This window comes from Bombina bombina, chromosome 12 (genome assembly GCF_027579735.1).
Source record: "Bombina bombina isolate aBomBom1 chromosome 12, aBomBom1.pri, whole genome shotgun sequence".
Lineage (NCBI taxonomy): Eukaryota > Metazoa > Chordata > Amphibia > Anura > Bombinatoridae > Bombina > Bombina bombina.
Genome location: NC_069510.1, coordinates 30,552,417 through 30,574,396, shown reverse-complemented (window position 1 = coordinate 30,574,396; position 21,980 = coordinate 30,552,417). Strand labels below are relative to the sequence as shown.

The window sequence follows — 21,980 nt, the reverse complement described above, 5'->3', positions numbered from 1 at the left end:
AAGTTATAAGTGAAATATTTAAAAAAAAAAAAAAGGATTATAATAATAATTTTACTCCAAAGGATGGTTTACAACAAAATTTAAATATGGATACAGTGTTTGGCAACAGACTTTAAGTGCAATTTCAAATACTAACATAGTAATATGTCTTAGTGATAAATATAATTGAATTTGTGTTTAAATTCAAACAAAATTAGTTAAAAATGATTAATCCAAGCAAGAATGTACTGCATTTTGTGAAGGAAACACGGCCATTTCTACTGACAAAGAAATAACTACTTTTAAAGCAAATTACAACCATCGTCTACAAATGAAAAAAATGTAAAGTACTCAACGCATTTCGCTCATTCAAAGACAATGTCAGCAAACTGGCATGCTGAACAACAATCCTGTGTTTGTAAAATATTTGTGAAATAATGTGAAGAAGATGGTATATTGTATCAGTCTACTTATACAAGAAAGGTATGCAGCTTGTTATTAATATTAGAGGTTGATTGGTTGATTGTAGTCCAGAAGAAAAACATGAATAAACTTACTTAAGTCATGTAAATCTATAATAGTTGTGTACAAGTCTTTTCTTTATACAATTTTTTTGTAAATTAATGTTCTGACAACATAACACAACACGAGAGTCTTAGCAAAGCAAAGGAGAGGGAATCTTGATTAGCAGCGCAAGATGAATAAAGATGATTTCAAGTTCTCTGAATCTTTAAACTTCCTGTGCCCTTAATAACCAATATCCTGGTAAATCCTTCTCATTTTATTATACTCTTGATTTATGTTAACATCCAATAAAACATTTATATTCCTGTCTTTAATGCTCCAAGGTGAAACACGATAAAATAAGTTTCGTATCAAAACTGAGCATGGTCAACTTCGTCCAACCAAGAAGCAGGGCTTGCAGGGAAATCTGGATATCCACCACTGCTGCCAGTAGACAGATCAGAACTTGGTCCATTTGTTCCCAAGACTCTCATTGAAGGGGGCAACCCTTGTCCACCTTGACCTATAATTCCCAATCCTGTGTCTGGGAAACCCAAGCTTGAAATCAAAGGCTGGTGACCTGACATGGCCTGCAAGGATGCTGGAGAATGGGGGATTCCATATGGACTATTCGATCTTAGATCATGATATTGATCGGGGGCAGGGATCCCACCATGTTCTAAAGAAAAAGCACCATTACTTCCAGCCTGTCTGCCCAAAACTGGGGATGTCTCATTCAAAGTATTGTATATCCCATTGGAGTGGTTTAATTCAGACATAGAAGGTTCATCTGTAATTTTGAAAAAGAGAGAGAGAAAGAGAGAGAACTTGGTGTTATTTTCCACTTTACAGAGTCATATAAATTATGTAAAAATATTTTGAATGGGCAAACATTGACAGATAGAAAATAGACTGGTGGATTGTCAGAAAGATAGATATATAGAAACAAATTGATTTAGATAGACAGACAGACGGACAGGCAGACAGATATGTGGATGGTTAGACAGACAAAATTATCTAGATGGCTTATGGTTGTTAAGATCTATTAGAATGAGTACAGTGTGGTGCCACTATACCTGTGAAGGACACCTCTGCGTCACTGTCTGGCCCTTCCTCCTGAATACTGTCTTTATCAGATTTAGAGCTCCCTCTTGATCTTTTCATGTTTCTAAAATATTGTCCCCATCGTTGTCTTCCTGCATCTTTCTTTAGACGCTTTTCTTTTGCTCTTCTGTTCTGAAACCAAACCTACAAAAAATAAAAAAAATAAAAGGCAAAGTGAAAAAAAAAACAGTTGAACAAAATTAATAAACCTTAGAGATAGCTGCATTCAAACATAATGCCTTCAATTCCCCCTGTATGTGTTTGTAAAATGTTGTCTTGTCTCTTACAAGTTTTATATCATTGTTTTATTTAAATGAATTGTACCCATGGACAGCGCTGCAGGAATATGTTGGCACTTTATAAATAAAAAATAATAATAATAATGCAAAACTACTTCTCATATCATTTTAATTGTGAGATATACAGATGTAAGGAGTGAGTATATTTATTTATTTGTGTGTTTGGTTTATTTATTTGTTTGATTTATTTGCTTATTTATTTGTATTATTTATTTATTTGGTTGGTTTATTTATTTGTTTATTTGTGTTTTTTGTGTTTGTTTTACTTATTTGTTTATTTATTTGTTTAGTTTATTTATTTACTGTTTTATTTATTTTTTTGTTTGTTGATTTATTTTATTTTTTGTTGGTTATTTATTTATTTAATTAGGTTGTAAATCTCCAGGGATTAGCTGCTTTTAACAGATCTTTTAAATTGAGAAAGAAAGAGATGGATGGACAGACAGGCACAAAGAGAGAGATAGATAGATAGATAGATAGATAGATAGATAGATAGATAGATATAGAGAGAGATATATACTAGATAAATGATAGATTGAGAGATAGATATAGAGATAGATAGATACTAGATAGATAGATAGATGATAGATAGATAGATAGATAGATAGATAGATAGATAGATAGATACTAGATAGATAGATAGATAGATAGATAGATAGATAGATAGATAGATAGATAGAACCAGCTATAATAAAAAAATAATGTATGTGTCTATGTGTATGTTATTTATGCAAAGTATCTAAAAATTACCTGCACCACTCTCATGTCCAGGCCAGTTTCGGAGGACAGCTGCTCACGTACGTGCCGTGCAGGTTTCGGAGAGTTGTTATAGGCACTTTTCAATGTCTCCAGCTGCTTTGCGGTTATTGTGGTCCTTGGCCTTTTTGCTGTTGATTCGGCTTCTGTACCCAATAAAAGAAATAAAGGGATAATTAATATTTTATATACAGCATGTAAATCATGCAGATATGGTGCCTTATTGCTGTGGGAGAAATACGTTTTTTGTTTATGCAAAGACCAATGAATTATAAAAAACAAGCACATTTATTTTAGATATAGAGATAGTACAGGATAGCAGTGTTTACATGCTTATTTTTATGTGTTTAACTTATTATTATTATCCAAGTGATTTGAAAAATACAGTCAACCTAAGTAGCACTATCACTATAAAGTTCAAATCTGCACTCGGGCATCCGCTTTGTTTTTGCAGATGATACATTAAATACGTTCTATAATGACCCAGTCAACATTTCTCTGTACAACAATGGTGCATTTGCAATATATTAAAAAACAACAGTTTAACCAACAAAAAAGTAACAAATAGTGTGATAGGAAAATATATTTAAAGGGATACTAATTCCAAATTGTTCCTTTTATGATTCAGACAGAGCAGCAATTTTAAGCAACTTTCTAATTTACTCCTATTATCAGTTTTTCTTAGTCCTCTTGGTATCTTTATTTAAAAAGCAGCAATGTAAAGCTTAGGACCCAGCCCATTTTAGGTTCAGCACCCTGGATAGTGCTTGCTTATTTGTGACTACATTCAGCCAACCAATAAGCAAGTGTAACCCAGGAACTGAACCGAAAATGGACCGACTCCTAAGCTTTGCTTAAAATTGCATGCTCTGAATTATTAAAAGAAAACATTTGGATTTAGTGTCCCTTTAAACAGAGAACCATAAAAAAATCAGCAATGTGAAGTGATTTTTTTTTTTTTTTTTTGGGGGGGGGGTCTGGGTTTACACAAAAGTTTAAACAAAAGCAGAAAGATTTACTGCCTGCACGGATAAATATGGCAGCTAATTAATTCAATATTGATAATGAGCTCAAATACAGTTATTGTCTCTTTACCTTAAATTTGTGACATAGGTACAACAAACAGGAACTATATCCAAACAACTGATTTTGTAATTTAAAAGTGACCTTTAAATTATTTAATTTTTACTAAAAATGATTGTGTTCTGATGACTGATGACTTCTTTTTATTTACTTTTATTTCTCGGTATCCTTTGTTGAAAGCATACATAGATAGGCATAAGAGTATCGATGCACTACTGGGAGCTAGCTGGTGATTAGTGACTGCATACGTCTCTTGTCGTTGGCTCAGCAGATGTGTTCAGCTAGCTCCCAGTAGTGCATTGCTGTGTTGAAGAAGACTTTATGTGTTTGCCCCTTTTGTAGTGTTTAAACATCGTTATATGCAAACGACACAGAGCAATTCCTTTTTAAACTTTGTGGCTCTGGTTCTCATTTTCTAACACATTGCAGCAAAATGGGGTGTCTTTAGCTCCCTGGGGAATGACTGCTCATCTGTACTGTCCCCCACTGCTATGATCGAACGCACTGTGTGCTTAATCTGAACATGTTAGCAGTGAGTGCTCACAATTAAATTGCTAGAAAATAAAAAATACAATTTAAAACATAAGCATTTTTGCAATATACTTCCATTAGCAAAAATACTTCTAGTAAAAGTTATTAGTGTTGTTTTTTTTTTGCAGCATACGCATATATCCTGTGAGGGCTCATGCACCGGTATTCAAACACCACCCCTTCTCAGAGAGTCAGCAGTGGCTTGTATGACACAAATTATGTATTCAGAAGCAACACACACCACCACCAGCTCTATAAGCATGCATAGTGTTTGAATACCAGTGCACAGGCTCTCACAGGATATGTGCGTATGCTGCAGAAAAACATTTTTGCTAATGGAAGTACTTTATATTGTCAAAAATGTTTATATGTTCAAACTAAAATGCACCCATGCACATTTAAATTTTAACCTTTTTATCCCTTTAACATAATGCTTTAGGGAGCAGTGACGTTCATTCGCTGCTTTTGGGGGTCAATTTATCATATGCAGGGCGGACATGATTCGCTGTAGTGAATGATGTATGCCTGACATCGCTAAATGCTGACAGCAAATGCTATTGGCATTTAACATTGCACAAGAATTGCTTGTGCAATGCCGCCCCCTGCACATTCGCAGCCAATGGGCCGCTAGCAGAGGGTGTCAATCATCCCAATCAGATCGGGATGATTGCAGTCCACCGCCTAAAAGGTGGCGGACAAGTTAAGGAGCAGCAGTCTTACGACCACTGCTTCTTAACTACAGTTTCCGGCGAGCATCCGCTGCTTATTAATTCTACCCCATAGTGTCAATTGGAGGTAGTTCCGAATCACAAAGTAAGGGGGGTTTAAATCAAAGTGAAATATCAAAGGAGCAGAGGGTACAGGGGAACCTCATCTTCACCTACCAATTTCTACCTTTATTTTTTAACTTCTCTTCTCTCTCCTTTACCTGTCTACTTGCTTTCCTAGAGCACTGGTCATGTGAAGAAAGCACTACTTTGTAATTTCAGGACAGCTGGTACCTTTGAAGTTTGGGGGTGGTTCAGTAATGACCGGGGTTGTCCGTAACCCCAGCAATCCCACAGAACCACTAGTTTCACCATATGCATAATATAGCTGCAAGGATAATGATAGACTTTTCTAATTCTTAGTTGTGCTGACCTAACCATTCACATGTTCCATAGTATAGACAGTCATTTTACAGACTATAGATTTATCTTTACATTTGCTACTTGTAAATCATTCTCTTGTCTTTTATGTGCATCTCAAGACCTGGCTGTCCTTCTTCTCAGTTTCATTATCTCTCTCCTGCTGACTCTGAATGTCTCTCATCTGCTCTCTTTCGCTCACTGTTCTACTGAATATTAATATTTCTTTTACTTGCTTCCTTAATCAGCCTCTCACGCAGCTCTTACTGATATCCCCTTTTAAGGAACACGTACACACACACTGTGACAGGTAGCACACATACTGTGAGATGTAACACACACACACACTGTGACAGGTAGCACACATACTGTAAGATGTAACACACACACACACTGTGACAGGTAGCACACATACTGTGAGATGGAACACACACACACACTGTGAAAGGTAGCACACATACTGTGAGATGGAACACACACACACTGTGACAGGTAGCACACATACTGTGAGATGGAACACACACACACTGTGACAGGTATCACACATACTGTGAGATGGAACACATACACACACACACTGTGACAGGTAGCACACATACTGTGAGAAGGAACACATACATACACTGTGACAGGTAGCACACATACTGTGAGATGGAACACATACACACACACTGTGACAGGTAGCACACATACTGTGAGAAGGAACACATACATACACTGTGACAGGTAGCACACATACTGTGAGATGGAACACATACACACACACTGTGACAGGTAGCACACATACTGTGAGATGGAACACATACACACACTGTGACAGGTAGCACACATACTGTGAGATGGAACACATGCACACATTGTGAAAGGTAGCACACATACTGTGAGAAGGAACACATACACACACTGTGACAGGTAGCACACATACTGTGAGAAGGAACACATACACACACACTGTGACAGGTAGCACACATACTGTGAGAAGGAACACATACACACACTTGATAGGTAGCACACATATTGTGAGATGGAACACATACATACACACATACACACACACTGTGACAGGTAACACACATACTTTGAGAAGAAACACATACACACATACACACACTGTGACAGGTAGCACACATACTGTGAGATGGAACACATACACACATATACACACACTGTGACAGGTAGCACACATACTGTGAGATGGAACACATACACACACACTGTGACAGGTAGCACACATACTGTGAGAAGAAACACATACACACACTGTGACAGGTAGCACACATACTGTGAGAAGGAACACATGCACACACACTGTGAAAGGTAGCACACATACTGTGAGAAGGAACACATACACACACACTGTGACAGTTAGCACACATACTGTGAGAAGGAACACATACACGCACACTGTAACAGGTAGCACACATACTGTGAGATGGAAGACATACACACACTGTGACAGGTAGAAAACATACTGTGAGAAGGAACACATACACACATACTGTGACAGGTAGCAAACATACTGTGAGAAGGAACACATAAACACACACTGTAACAGGTAGCACACATACTGTGAGATGGAACACATACACACACTGTGACAGGTACAACACATACTGTGAGAAGGAACACAAACACACACTGTAACAGGTAGCACACATACTGTGAGATGGAACACATACACACACTCAGGTAGCACACATACTGTGAGATGGAACACATACACACACTGTGACAGGTAGCACACATACTGTGAGATGGAACACATACACACACTGTGACAGGTAGCACACATACTGTGAGATGGAACACATACACACACTGTGACAGGTAGCACACATACTGTGAGATGGAACACATACACACACACTGTGACAGGTAGCACACATACTGTGAGATGGAACACACACACACACACACACTGTGACAGGTAGCACACATACTGTGAGATGGAACACATACATACACACTGTGACAGGTAGCACACATACTGTGAGATGGAACACATACACACACTGTGACAGGTAGCACACATACTGTGAGAAGGAACACATACATACACTGTGACAGGTAGCACACATACTGTGAAATGGAACACACACACACACTGTGACATGTAGCACACATACTGTGAAAAGGAACACATACATGCACACTGTAACAGGAAGCACAAACACACACTGTGACAGGGAGCACACACACTGTAACAGGAAGCACACACAAACTGTAACAGGAAGCACACACACACTGTAACAGGAAGCACAAACACACACTGTGACAGGGAGCACACACACACACACACTGTAACAGGAAGCACAAACACACACTGTGACAGGGAGAACATGCACACTACGACAGAGCACATACACACACACACACACACTGTAACAGAGAGCACACACACATTGTAACAGAGAGCAAGAAGAAACACATACACACTGTGATAGGTAGCACACATACTGTAAGAAGGAACACATACACACACACTGTGACAGGTGGCACACATACTGTGAGATGGAACACATAAACACACTGTGACAGGTAGCACACATACTGTGAGAAGGAACACATACACACACACTGTGACAGATAGCACACATACTGTGAGAAGGAACACATACACACACTGTGACAGGTAGCACACATACTGTGAGAAGGAACACATACACACACACTTTGAAAGGTAGCACACATACTGTGAGATGGAACACATACACACACTGTAACAGGTAGCACACATACTGTGAGAAGGAACACATGCACACACACTGTAACAGGTAGCACACACACTGTGAGAATGAACACATACACACACACTGTGACAGGTAGCACACATACTGTGAGAAGGAACACGTGCACACACACTGTAACAGGTAGCACACATACTGTGAGAAGGAACACATACACACACACTGTGACAGGTAGCACACATACTGTGAGATGGAACACATACACACACTGTGACAGGTAGCACACATACTGTGAGAAGGAACACATACACACACACTGTGACAGGTAGCACACATACTGTGAGATGGAACACATACACACACTGTGACAGGTAGCACACATACTGTGAGATGGAACACATGCACGCACACTTTGAAAGGTAGCACACATACTGTGAGATGGAACACATACACACAATGTGACAGGTAGCACACATACTGTGAGATGGAACACATGCACACACACTGTGACAGGTAGCACACATACTGTGAGATGGAACACATACACACACTGTGACAGGTAGCACACATACTGTGAGAAGGAATACATACACACTGTTACAGGTAGCACACATACTGTGAGAAGAAACACATACACACACTGTGAGAGGTAGCACACATACTGTGAGAAGAAACACATGCACACACACTGTGACAGGTAGCACACATACTGTGAGATGTAACACATACACACACTGTGACAGGTAGCACACATACTGTGAGATGGAACACACACACACACACACTGTGACAGGTAGCACACATACTGTGAGATGGAACACATACATACACACTGTGACAGGTAGCACACATACTGTGAGATGGAACACATACACACACTGTGACAGGTAGCACACATACTGTGAGATGGAACACATACACACACTGTGACAGGTAGCACACATACTGTGAGATGGAACACATACACACACACTGTGACAGGTAGCACACATACTGTGAGATGGAACACACACACACACACACACTGTGACAGGTAGCACACATACTGTGAGATGGAACACATACATACACACTGTGACAGGTAGCACACATACTGTGAGATGGAACACATACACACACTGTGACAGGTAGCACACATACTGTGAGAAGGAACACATACATACACTGTGACAGGTAGCACACATACTGTGAAATGGAACACACACACACACACTGTGACAGGTAGCACACATACTGTGAAAAGGAACACATACATGCACACTGTAACAGGAAGCACAAACACACACTGTGACAGGGAGCACACACACTGTAACAGGAAGCACACACAAACTGTAACAGGAAGCACACACACACACACTGTAACAGGAAGCACAAACACACACTGTGACAGGGAGCACACACACACACACACACTGTAACAGGAAGCACAAACACACACTGTGACAGGGAGAACATGCACACTACGACAGAGCACATACACACACACACACACACTGTAACAGAGAGCACACACACATTGTAACAGAGAGCAAGAAGAAACACATACACACTGTGATAGGTAGCACACATACTGTGAGAAGGAACACATACACACACACTGTGACAGGTGGCACACATACTGTGAGATGGAACACATACACACACTGTGACAGGTAGCACACATACTGTGAGAAGGAACACATACACACACACTGTGACAGGTAGCATACATACTGTGAGAAGGAACACATACACACACTGTGACAGGTAGCACACATACTGTGAGAAGGAACACATACACACACTGTAACAGGTAGCACACATACTGTGAGAAGGAACACATGCACACACACTGTAACAGGTAGCACACATACTGTGAGAAGGAACACATACACACACACTGTGACAGGTAGCACACATACTGTGAGAAGGAACACATGCACACACACTGTAACAGGTAGCACACATACTGTGAGATGGAACACATACACACACTGTGACAGGTAGCACACATACTGTGAGAAGGAATACATACACACACACTATGACAGGTAGCACACATACTGTGAGATGGAACACATACACACACTGTGACAGGTAGCACACATACTGTGAGATGGAACACATGCACGCACACTTTGAAAGGTAGCACACATACTGTGAGATGGAACACATACACACACTGTGACAGGTAGCACACATACTGTGAGATGGAACACATGCACACACACTGTGACAGGTAGCACACATACTGTGAGATGGAACACATACACACACTGTGACAGGTAGCACACATACTGTGAGAAGGAATACATACACACTGTTACAGGTAGCACACATACTGTGAGAAGAAACACATGCACACACACTGTGACAGGTAGCACACATACTGTGAGATGTAACATATACACACACACTTGACAGGTAGCACACATACTGTGAGATGGAACACATACACACACTGTGACAGGTAGCACACATACTGTGAGATGTAACACATACACATGCACACACTGTGACAGGTAGCACACATACTGTGAGAAGAAACACATGCACACACACTGTGACAGGTAGCACACATACTGTGAGAAGGAACACATACACACACACTGTGACAGGTAGCACACATACTGTGAGAAGGAACACATACACACACACTGTGACAGGTAGCACACATACTGTGAGATGTAACACATACACACACTGTGACAGGTAGCACACATACTGTGAGAAGGAACACATACATACACTGTGACAGGTAGCACACATACTGTGAGATGTAACACATACACATGCACACACTGTGACAGGTAACACACATACTGTGAGATGGAACACATACACACACACACTGTGACAGGTAGCACACATACTGTGAGATGGAACACACACACACTGTGACAGGTAGCACACATACTGTGAGAAGGAACACATACACACACACTGTGACAGCACACATACTGTGAGAAGGAACACATACTGTGAGAAGAATCACATACACACACACATATTGTGATAGCACACATACTGTGAGATGGAGATGGAGATGTAACACATACATACACACTGTGACAGGTAGCACACATACTGTGAGATGGAACACATACACACACACACTGTGACAGGTAGCACACATACTGTGAGAAGGAACACATACGCACACACTGTGACAGGTAGCACACATACTGTGAGAAGAAAGACATACACACACTAAGGCAGGTAGCACACATACTGTGAGAAGGAACACATACACGCACACTGTGACAGGTAGCACACATACTGTGAGATGGAACACATACACACACTGTGACAGGTAGCACACATACTGTGAGAAGGAACACATACAGACACTGAGACAGGTAGCACACATACTGTGAGAAGGAACACATACATACACTGTGACAGGTAGCACACATACTGTGAGATGGAACACATACACACACTGTGACAGGTAGCACACATACTGTGAAAAGGAACACATACACACACTGTAACAGGAAGCACAAACACACACTGTGACAGGGAGCACACACACTGTAACAGGAAGCACACACACACACACACTGTAACAGGAAGCACAAACACACACTGTGACAGGGAGCACACACACACACACACTGTAACAGGAAGCACAAACACACACTGTGACAGGGAGCACACACACACACACACACTGTAACAGGAAGCACAAACACACACTGTGACAGGGAGAACATGCACACTACGACAGAGCACATACACACACACACACTGTAACAGAGAGCACACACACATTGTAACAGAGAGCAAGAAGAAACACATACACACTGTGATAGGTAGCACACATACTGTGAGATGAAACACATACACACTGTGATAGGTAGCAAACACACTGTGACAAGAAACACATACACACACACATACTGTGATAGCTCACATACTGTGAGATGGAACACATACACACACACTGTGACAGGTAGCACACATACTGTGAGATTGAACACATACACACACTGTGACAGGTAGCACACATACTGTGAGATGGAACACATACACACACTGTAACAGGTAGAACACATACTGTGAAATGGAACACATACACACACTGTAACAGGTAGCACACATACTGTGAGATGGAACACATACACACACACTGTGACAGGTAGCACACATACTGTGAGAAGGAACACATACACACACACTGTGACAGGTAGCACACATACTGTGAGAAGGAACACATACATACACTGTGACAGGTAGCACACATACTGTGAGATGGAACACATACACACACTGTGACAGGTAGCACACATACTGTGAGATGGAACACATACACACACTGTGACAGGTAGCACACATACTGTGAGATGGAACACATGCACACACACTGTAACAGGTAGCACACATACTGTGAGATGGAACACATACACACACTGTGACAGGTAGCACACATACTGTGAGATGGAACACATGCACACACTGTGACAGGTAGCACACATACTGTGAGATGAACACATACACACACACTGTGACAGGTAGCACACATACTGTGAGATGAACACATACACACACACTGTGACAGGTAGCACACATACTGTGAGATGGAACACATACACACACTGTGACAGGTAGCACACATACTGTGAGATGGAACACATACACACACACTGTAACAGGTAGCACACATACTGTGAGATGGAACACATACACACACTGTGACAGGTAGCACACATACTGTGAGAAGGAAGACATACACACACACACTGTGACAGGTAGCACACATACTGTGAGATGGAACACATACACACACTGTGACAGGTAGCACACATACTGTGAGATGGAACACATACATGCACTGTGACAGGTAGCACACATACTGTGAGATGGAACACATACACACACTGTGACAGGTAGCACACATACTGTGAGATGGAACACATACATACACTGTGACAGGTAGCACACATACTGTGAGATGGAACACATACATACACTGTGACAGGTAGCACACATACTCTGAGATGGAACACATACACACACACTGTGACAGGTAGCACACATACTGTGAGATGGAACACATACACACACTGTGACAGGTAGCACACATACTGTGAGAAGGAACACATACACACACACTGTGACAGGTAGCACACATACTGTGAGATGGAACACATACATACACTGTGACAGGTAGCACACATACTGTGAAATGGAACACACACACTGTGACAGGTAGCACACATACTGTGAGATGGAACACATACACACACTGTGACAGGTAGCACACATACTGTGAGGTGGAACACATACATACACTGTGACAGGTAGCACACATACTGTGAGATGGAACACATACACACACTGTGACAGGTAGCACACATACTGTGAGATGGAACACATACACACACTGTGACAGGTAGCACACATACTGTGAGATGGAACACATACACACACACTGTGACAGGTAGCACACATACTGTGAGATGGAACACATACACACACTGTGACAGGTAGCACACATACTGTGAGATGGAACACATACACACACACTGTGACAGGTAGCACACATACTGTGAGATGGAACACATACACACACTGTGACAGGTAGCACACATACTGTGAGAAGGAAGACATACACACACACACTGTGACAGGTAGCACACATACTGTGAGATGGAACACATACACACACTGTGACAGGTAGCACACATACTGTGAGATGGAACACATACATGCACTGTGACAGGTAGCACACATACTGTGAGATGGAACACATACACACACTGTGACAGGTAGCACACATACTGTGAGATGGAACACATACATACACTGTGACAGGTAGCACACATACTGTGAGATGGAACACATACATACACTGTGACAGGTAGCACACATACTCTGAGATGGAACACATACACACACACTGTGACAGGTAGCACACATACTGTGAGATGGAACACATACACACACTGTGACAGGTAGCACACATACTGTGAGAAGGAACACATACACACACACTGTGACAGGTAGCACACATACTGTGAGATGGAACACATACATACACTGTGACAGGTAGCACACATACTGTGAAATGGAACACACACACTGTGACAGGTAGCACACATACTGTGAGATGGAACACATACACACACTGTGACAGGTAGCACACATACTGTGAGATGGAACACATACATACACTGTGACAGGTAGCACACATACTGTGAGATGGAACACATACACACACTGTGACAGGTAGCACACATACTGTGAGATGGAACACATACACACACTGTGACAGGTAGCACACATACTGTGAGATGGAACACATACACACACACTGTGACAGGTAGCACACATACTGTGAGATGGAACACATACACACACTGTGACAGGTAGCACACATACTGTGAGATGGAACACATACACACACACTGTGACAGGTAGCACACATACTGTGAGAAGGAACACATACACACACACTGTGACAGGTAGCACACATACTGTGAGATGGAACACATACACACACTGTGACAGGTAGCACACATACTGTGAGATGTAACACATACACATACTGTGACAGGTAGCACACATACTGTGAGATGGAACACATACACACACTGTGACAGGTAGCACACATACTGTGAGATGGAACACACACACACACACACACTGTGACATGTAGCACACAAACTGTGAGAAGGAACACATACACACACTGTGACAGGTAGCACACATACTGTGAGATGGAACACATACACACACTGTGACAGGTAGCACACATACTGTGAAAAGGAACACATACATACACTGTGACAGGTAGCACACATACTGTGAGATGGAACACATACACACACTGTGACAGGTAGCACACATACTGTGAGATGGAACACACACACACTGTGACAGGAAGCACACATACTGTGAGAAGGAACACATACACACACACTGTGACAGCACACATACTTTGAGAAGAAACACATACACACATACACACACATTGTGACAGGTAGCACACATACTGTGAGAAGAAATGGTACATGGTCTAAAAAATAAAACTTACCAGGATAGGCTCAATGACCTAAATATGTATAGCTTAGAGGAGAGAAGGGAAAGAGGTGATATGATAGCAACTTTCAAGTACATTAAAGGGTTTAGTAAAACTGAGGCTGTGGGTATTTTACATAAAATGGAAAATTCAAGAACAAGGGGTCATGAGCTCAAGCTAAAGGGTAGTAGATTCAGGAGTAATTTGAGGAAGCATTTCTTTACAGAAAGAGTGATTGATTTATGGAATAAACTTCCTCAAGAGGTAGTAGCAACAAACACTGTGGGGGACTTTAAAAATGCATGGGACAAGCATAGGGCTATCCTACGAACTAGATAAGTTTATACTGTTAGGTAAGGTCGGGCAGACTTGCTGGGCCTATGGCTCTTATCTGCCGTCAATATCTATGTTTCTATGTTTCTAAGAATCATATACACACACACATATTGTGATAGCACACATACTGTGAGATGGAACACATACACACACACACTGTGACAGGTAGCACACATACTGTGAGAAGGAACACATACGCACACACTGTGACAGGTAGCACACATACTGTGAGAAGAAAGACATACACACACTGTGACAGGTAGCACACATACTGTGAGAAGGAACACATACACGCACACTGTGACAGGTAGCACACATACTGTGAGATGGAACACATACACACACTGTGACAGGTAGCACACATACTGTGAGAAGGAACACATACACGCACACTGTGACAGGTAGCACACATACTGTGAGATGGAACACATACACACACTGTGACAGGTAGCACACATACTGTGAGAAGGAACACATACACGCACACTGTGACAGGTAGCACACATACTGTGAGATGGAACACATACACACACTGTGACAGGTAGCACACATACTGTGAGAAGGAACACATACAGACACTGTGACAGGTAGCACACATACTGTGAGATGGAACACATACACACACTGTGACAGGTAGCACACATACTGTGAAAAGGAACACATACACACACTGTAACAGGAAGCACACACAAACTGTAATAGGAAGCACACACACACACTGTAACAGGAAGCACAAACACACACTGTGACAGGGAGCACACACACACACACACACTGTAACAGGAAGCACAAACACACACTGTGACAGGGAGCACACACACACACACACTGTGACAGGGAGAACATGCACACTACGACAGAGCACATACACACACACACACACACTGTAACAGAGAGCACACACACATTGTAACAGAGAGCAAGAAGAAACACATACACACTGTGATAGGTAGCACACATACTGTGAGATGAAACACATACACACACACATACTGTGATAGCTCACATACTGTGAGAAGGAACACATACACACACACTGTGACAGGTAGCACACATACTGTGAGATGGAACACATACACACACTGTGACAGGTAGCACACATACTGTGAGAAGGAACACATACACACACACTGTGACAGGTAGCACACATACTGTGAGAAGGAACACATACATACACTGTGACAGGTAGCACACATACTGTGAGATGGAACACATACACACACTGTGACAGGTAGCACACATACTTTGAGATGGAACACATACACACACTGTGACAGGTAGCACACATACTGTGAGATGGAACACATACACACACTGTGACAGGTAGCACACATACTGTGAGATGGAACACATACACACACTGTGACAGGTAGCACACATACTGTGAGATGAACACATACACACACACTGTAACAGGTAGCACACATACTGTGAGATGGAACACATACACACACTGTGACAGGTAGCACACATACTGTGAGAAGGAACACATACACACACACTGTGACAGGTAGCACACATACTGTGAGATGGAACACATACACACACTGTGACAGGTAGCACACAGACTGTGAGAAGGAACACATACATACACACTGTGACAGGTAGCACACATACTGTGAGATAGAACACATACACACACTGTGACAGGTAGCACACATACTGTGAGATAGAACACATACACACACTGTGACAGGTAGCACACATACTGTGAGATAGAACACATACACACACTGTGACAGGTAGCACACATACTGTGAGATGGAACACATACACACACTGTGACAGGTAGCACACATACTGTGAGAAGGAACACATACACACACACTGTGACAGGTAGCACACATACTGTGAGATGGAACACATACACACACTGTGACAGGTAGCACACATACTGTGAGATGGAACACATACATACACTGTGACAGGTAGCACACATACTGTGAGATGGAACACATACACACACACTGTGACAGGTAGCACACATACTGTGAGATGGAACACATACACACACTGTGACAGGTAGCACACATACTGTGAGATGGAACACATACACACACACATATTGTGATAGCACACATACTGTGAGATGGAACACATACACACACACACTGTGACAGGTAGCACACATACTGTGAGATGGAACACATACACACACACTGTGATAGGTAGCACACATACTGTGAGATGGAACACATACACACATACACACACTGTGACAGGTAGCACACATACTGTGAGATGGAACACATACACACATACACACACACTGTAACAGGTAGCACACATACTGTGAGATGGAACACATACACACATACACACACTGTGACAGGTAGCACACATACTGTGAGATGGAACACATACACACACACTGTGATAGGTAGCACACATACTGTAAGAAGGAACACATACACACACACTGTGACAGGTAGCACACATACTGTGAGATGAAACACACACACACACTGTGACAGGTAGCACACAGACTGTGAGAAGGAACACATACATACACACTGTGACAGGTAGCACACATACTGTGAGATGGAACACATACACACACTGTGACAGGTAGCACACATACTGTGAGATAGAACACACACACACTGTTACAGGTAGCACACATACTGTGAGAAGGAAGGCATACACACACACTGTGACAGGTAGCACACATACTGTGAGATAGAACACATACACACACTGTGACAGGTAGCACACATACTGTGAAATGGAACACATACACACACTGTGACAGGTAGCACACATACTGTGAGATGGAACACATACACACACTTTGACAGGTAGCACACATACTGTGAGAAGGAACACATACACACACACTGTGACAGGTAGCACACATACTGTGAGATGGAACACATACATACTGTGACAGGTAGCACACATACTGTGAGATGGAACACATACACACTGTGACAGGTAACACACATACTGTGAAATGGAACACATACACACTGTGACAGGTAGCACACATACTGTGAAATGGAACACATACACACACTGTAACAGGTAGCACACATACTGTGAGAAGGAACGCATGCACACACACTGTGACAGGTAGCACACATACTGTGAGAAGGAACACACACTGTAACAGAGAGCACACACTCACTGTGACAGAGAGCACACACACACTATGACAGAGCACACGTACACACTATAACAGAGCACACATGCACACTATGACAGAGCACACACACACACAATGACAGAGCACACATACACGCTATGACAGAGCACACATACACACTATGACAGAGCACACATACACGCTATGACAGAGCACACATACACACTATGACAGAGCACACACACACTGTGACAAAGCACACACACACACTATGACAGAGCACACACACACCCTATGACAGAGAAAACACACACACACTGAGACAAAGCACACACACTATGACAATGCACACACAATATGACAGAGCACACACACACACTGTGACAAAGCACACACACACTGTGACAAAGCACACACACACACACACACACTATGACAGAGAAAACACACACACACTGAGACAAAGCACACACACACACTATGACAGAGCACACACACACACTATGACAGAGAAAACACACACACACTGAGACAAAGCACACACACACACTATGACAGAGCACACACAACACAATATGACAGAGCACACACTATGACAGAGTAAACACACACACTGGGATAAAGCACACACACACACTGTGACAAAGCGCACACACGCACACTATGACAGAGCACACACACACACTATGACAGAGCACACACACACTATGACAAAGCACACACACACACTATGACAGAGCACACACACACACTATGACAGAGCACACACACACTATGACAGAACACACACACTATGAACGAGCACACACACTATGACAGAGCACACACACACACTATGACAGAGCACACACACTATGACAGAGCACACACACACTATGACAGAGCACACACACTATAACAGAGCACACACACACTGTGACAAAGCACACTCACACACTGTGACAGAGAGCACTCACACACACTATAACAGAGCACACACACTGTGACAAAGCACACTCACACACTGACAGAGAGCACTCACACACACATATTTACATAGAACACATACAATCACAGGTAGCACATACATAATAATATGATGTGGCACATGTATGTATGATGTAACATGTTATTGTTTAATAGTCGCAGTATTAAGACCAGCGGCCCATCTCTTGGTGTCACTTACCTCTCTGCTTGGCTGTCTCATAGTCTGCCTTACACACCAGCCTGCTGTCTTCCATCAGATAAAATTCATCCCCGGTAGCCAGCTGCCTCTTACACACAATGCAGGAGAAGCAGTGCAGATGATAAACAAATTCCTGCGCCCTCCTCACCACCTGGGTAGGGGGGATCCCTTGTTGGCATGCTGCACATTTTGTCCCAAACCTCCTGGAAGGAAATGTCAAGGGACAAATAAGTGTTAAGGCATTATGTGCATTTCATGGATCCTCACTCTTTTATTTTATAAGTTCCTTTAAATAGACATTGTACTCCCCTGCAATGCATTCCCTGAGGTCCATTTTACCTGCTGGAGGGTATTTAAAGGGGCATTAAACCAAAAAATTTTCTTTCATTATTCAGATAGAGAATACAATTTTACACAACATTCCAATTTACTTCTATTATCTAATTTGCTTTATTCTTTAGACATCCTTTGTTTAAGAAATAGCAATGCACAAGGGTGAGCCAATCACACGAGGCATCTGTGTGCAGCCACCAATCAGCAGCTTCTTAGCCTATCTAGATATGCTTTTCAGCAGAGAATATCAAGATAATGAAACAGATTAGATAATATAAATAAATTAGAAAGTTGTTTAAAATTGCTTGCTCTTTCTAAATCATGAAAAAAAAAAAAATTGGGTTTAATGTCCCTTTAATGGTGACCAGAAATAAAGTTACAGGGAAAAAGTCACAGCTTTGGCTAAGAAAAAAAATCCACATAAAAGGTCATATTTTATTCAAATCCATTAAACAGACAATTAAAGGGACACTGAACCCAAATTTTAAATTTATTGATTCAGATAGAGCATGACATTTATGCAACTTTCTAATTTACTCCTATTATCAAATTTTCTTAATTCTCTTGGTATCTTTATTTGAAATGCAAGAATGTAAGTTTAGATGCCAGCCCATTTTTGGTGAACAAACTGGGTTGTTCTTGCTGATTGGTGGATAAATTAATCCACTAATAAAAGGTGCTGTCCAGAGTCTGAACCAAAAAAAACCAAGCTTGGGTGCCTTCTTTTTCAAATAAAGATAGCAAGAGAACGAAGAAAAATTGATAATAGGAGTTAAATAGAAAGTTGCTTAAAATTTTATGCTCTATCTGAATCACGAAAGAAAAAATGTGGGCTCAGTGTCCCTTTAAGGGGACCTGAAACCCAAAATGTTTCTTTCATTATTCAGATGGAGAATAGAATTTAAAAAAGTTTCCAATTTACTTCTATTATCAAATTTGCTTTGTTCTTTTGTTATTCTTTGTTGAAGAGCTAGATAGATAGATAGATAGATAGATAGATAGATAGATAGATAGATAGATAGATAGATAGATAGATAGATAGATAGATAGATAGATAGAGAGCACGTCTGGAGCACCACATGACAGGAAATAGTGCTGCCCTCTAGTGCTCTTACGAATGTATAACATTCTTGCAAAACTGCTGCCATACAGTCTTGAAGACACGTGCACGCTCCTGCCTTTACCTTCCCACTTTTCAACAAAGGATAACATGAAAACTAAGAAAAAATTTATAATAGAAGTAAATTGGAACGTTGTTTAAAATGGTATATGTTCTATCTGAATCATGAAAGAAAATGTCGGGGTTTTAGGTCTCTCTAAGCAATTTTGAAACGTATTAATGGAAACACAGTATGAAATAAATGATGAGTTTGGATTGTTTTGTGACATGATTGATACTTTAACTTTTTTACCCCTTGAAGATGTAATTTCACAAGATCCACCTGAAGCCATGGAGTTGTTCATGTATTTTTATCATATTTTTGTTAGTGGCACATTTCAACTAATTCAGCAGCCAGTTGTCATATCTAAATATGCCCTGATGCGTTTGAGAGTGCATCATGTCCCACCTAGGTTCGCCCCTCACCTATGGAATGTACATGATACCACCATTACAACAGCGCTCGTAACAACATCTGTGAAGGGTGGAATATTAAATTAGTTTTTTGGTCACTTTCACCCCTCGATTTTGTGTCATTGAATATTTTCAATGTGAAGAAGCGACAGTGAGCGCCATTGTCCAACAGGATGTTTCTGGCAATCCACCTCAAAGGAGAGTTTGTCAACGCTATGTGCAACTACAAGAACGCCTGCCTAACCTGTGTGTTGCTGTGGCAGAGTTTTTTTGTGGCGTAGGTTGGAATATTCATCTTAGAGGGGCATTAAACACGAAATACATACTAGATAGAATAATGCATTCAAAGAAAAGATTAGTCTGAGAATAAAATGTATTTTTTTAAAGTTTCATTAGCTGTTTAAATAAGTCTAAA

General features: G+C 41.3%; 1 protein-coding gene across 1 annotated transcript in view; it reads right to left on the bottom strand.

Annotated features, from left to right (window-relative positions):
* Positions 1 to 503: 503 nt before the first annotated feature.
* LHX3 (LIM homeobox 3) overlaps positions 504 to 21,980 on the bottom strand; it is a 44,526-nt gene continuing 23,049 nt past the window's right edge. The window contains exons 3-6 of the mRNA XM_053695357.1: positions 19,660 to 19,862; positions 2,637 to 2,788; positions 1,560 to 1,731; positions 504 to 1,273 (exon numbers count right to left, since the gene is read on the bottom strand). Coding sequence (XP_053551332.1) covers positions 855 to 1,273; positions 1,560 to 1,731; positions 2,637 to 2,788; positions 19,660 to 19,862 — 946 coding nt within the window. The 3' untranslated portion in view covers positions 504 to 854. The remainder of the gene's footprint in view (positions 1,274 to 1,559; positions 1,732 to 2,636; positions 2,789 to 19,659; positions 19,863 to 21,980) is intronic.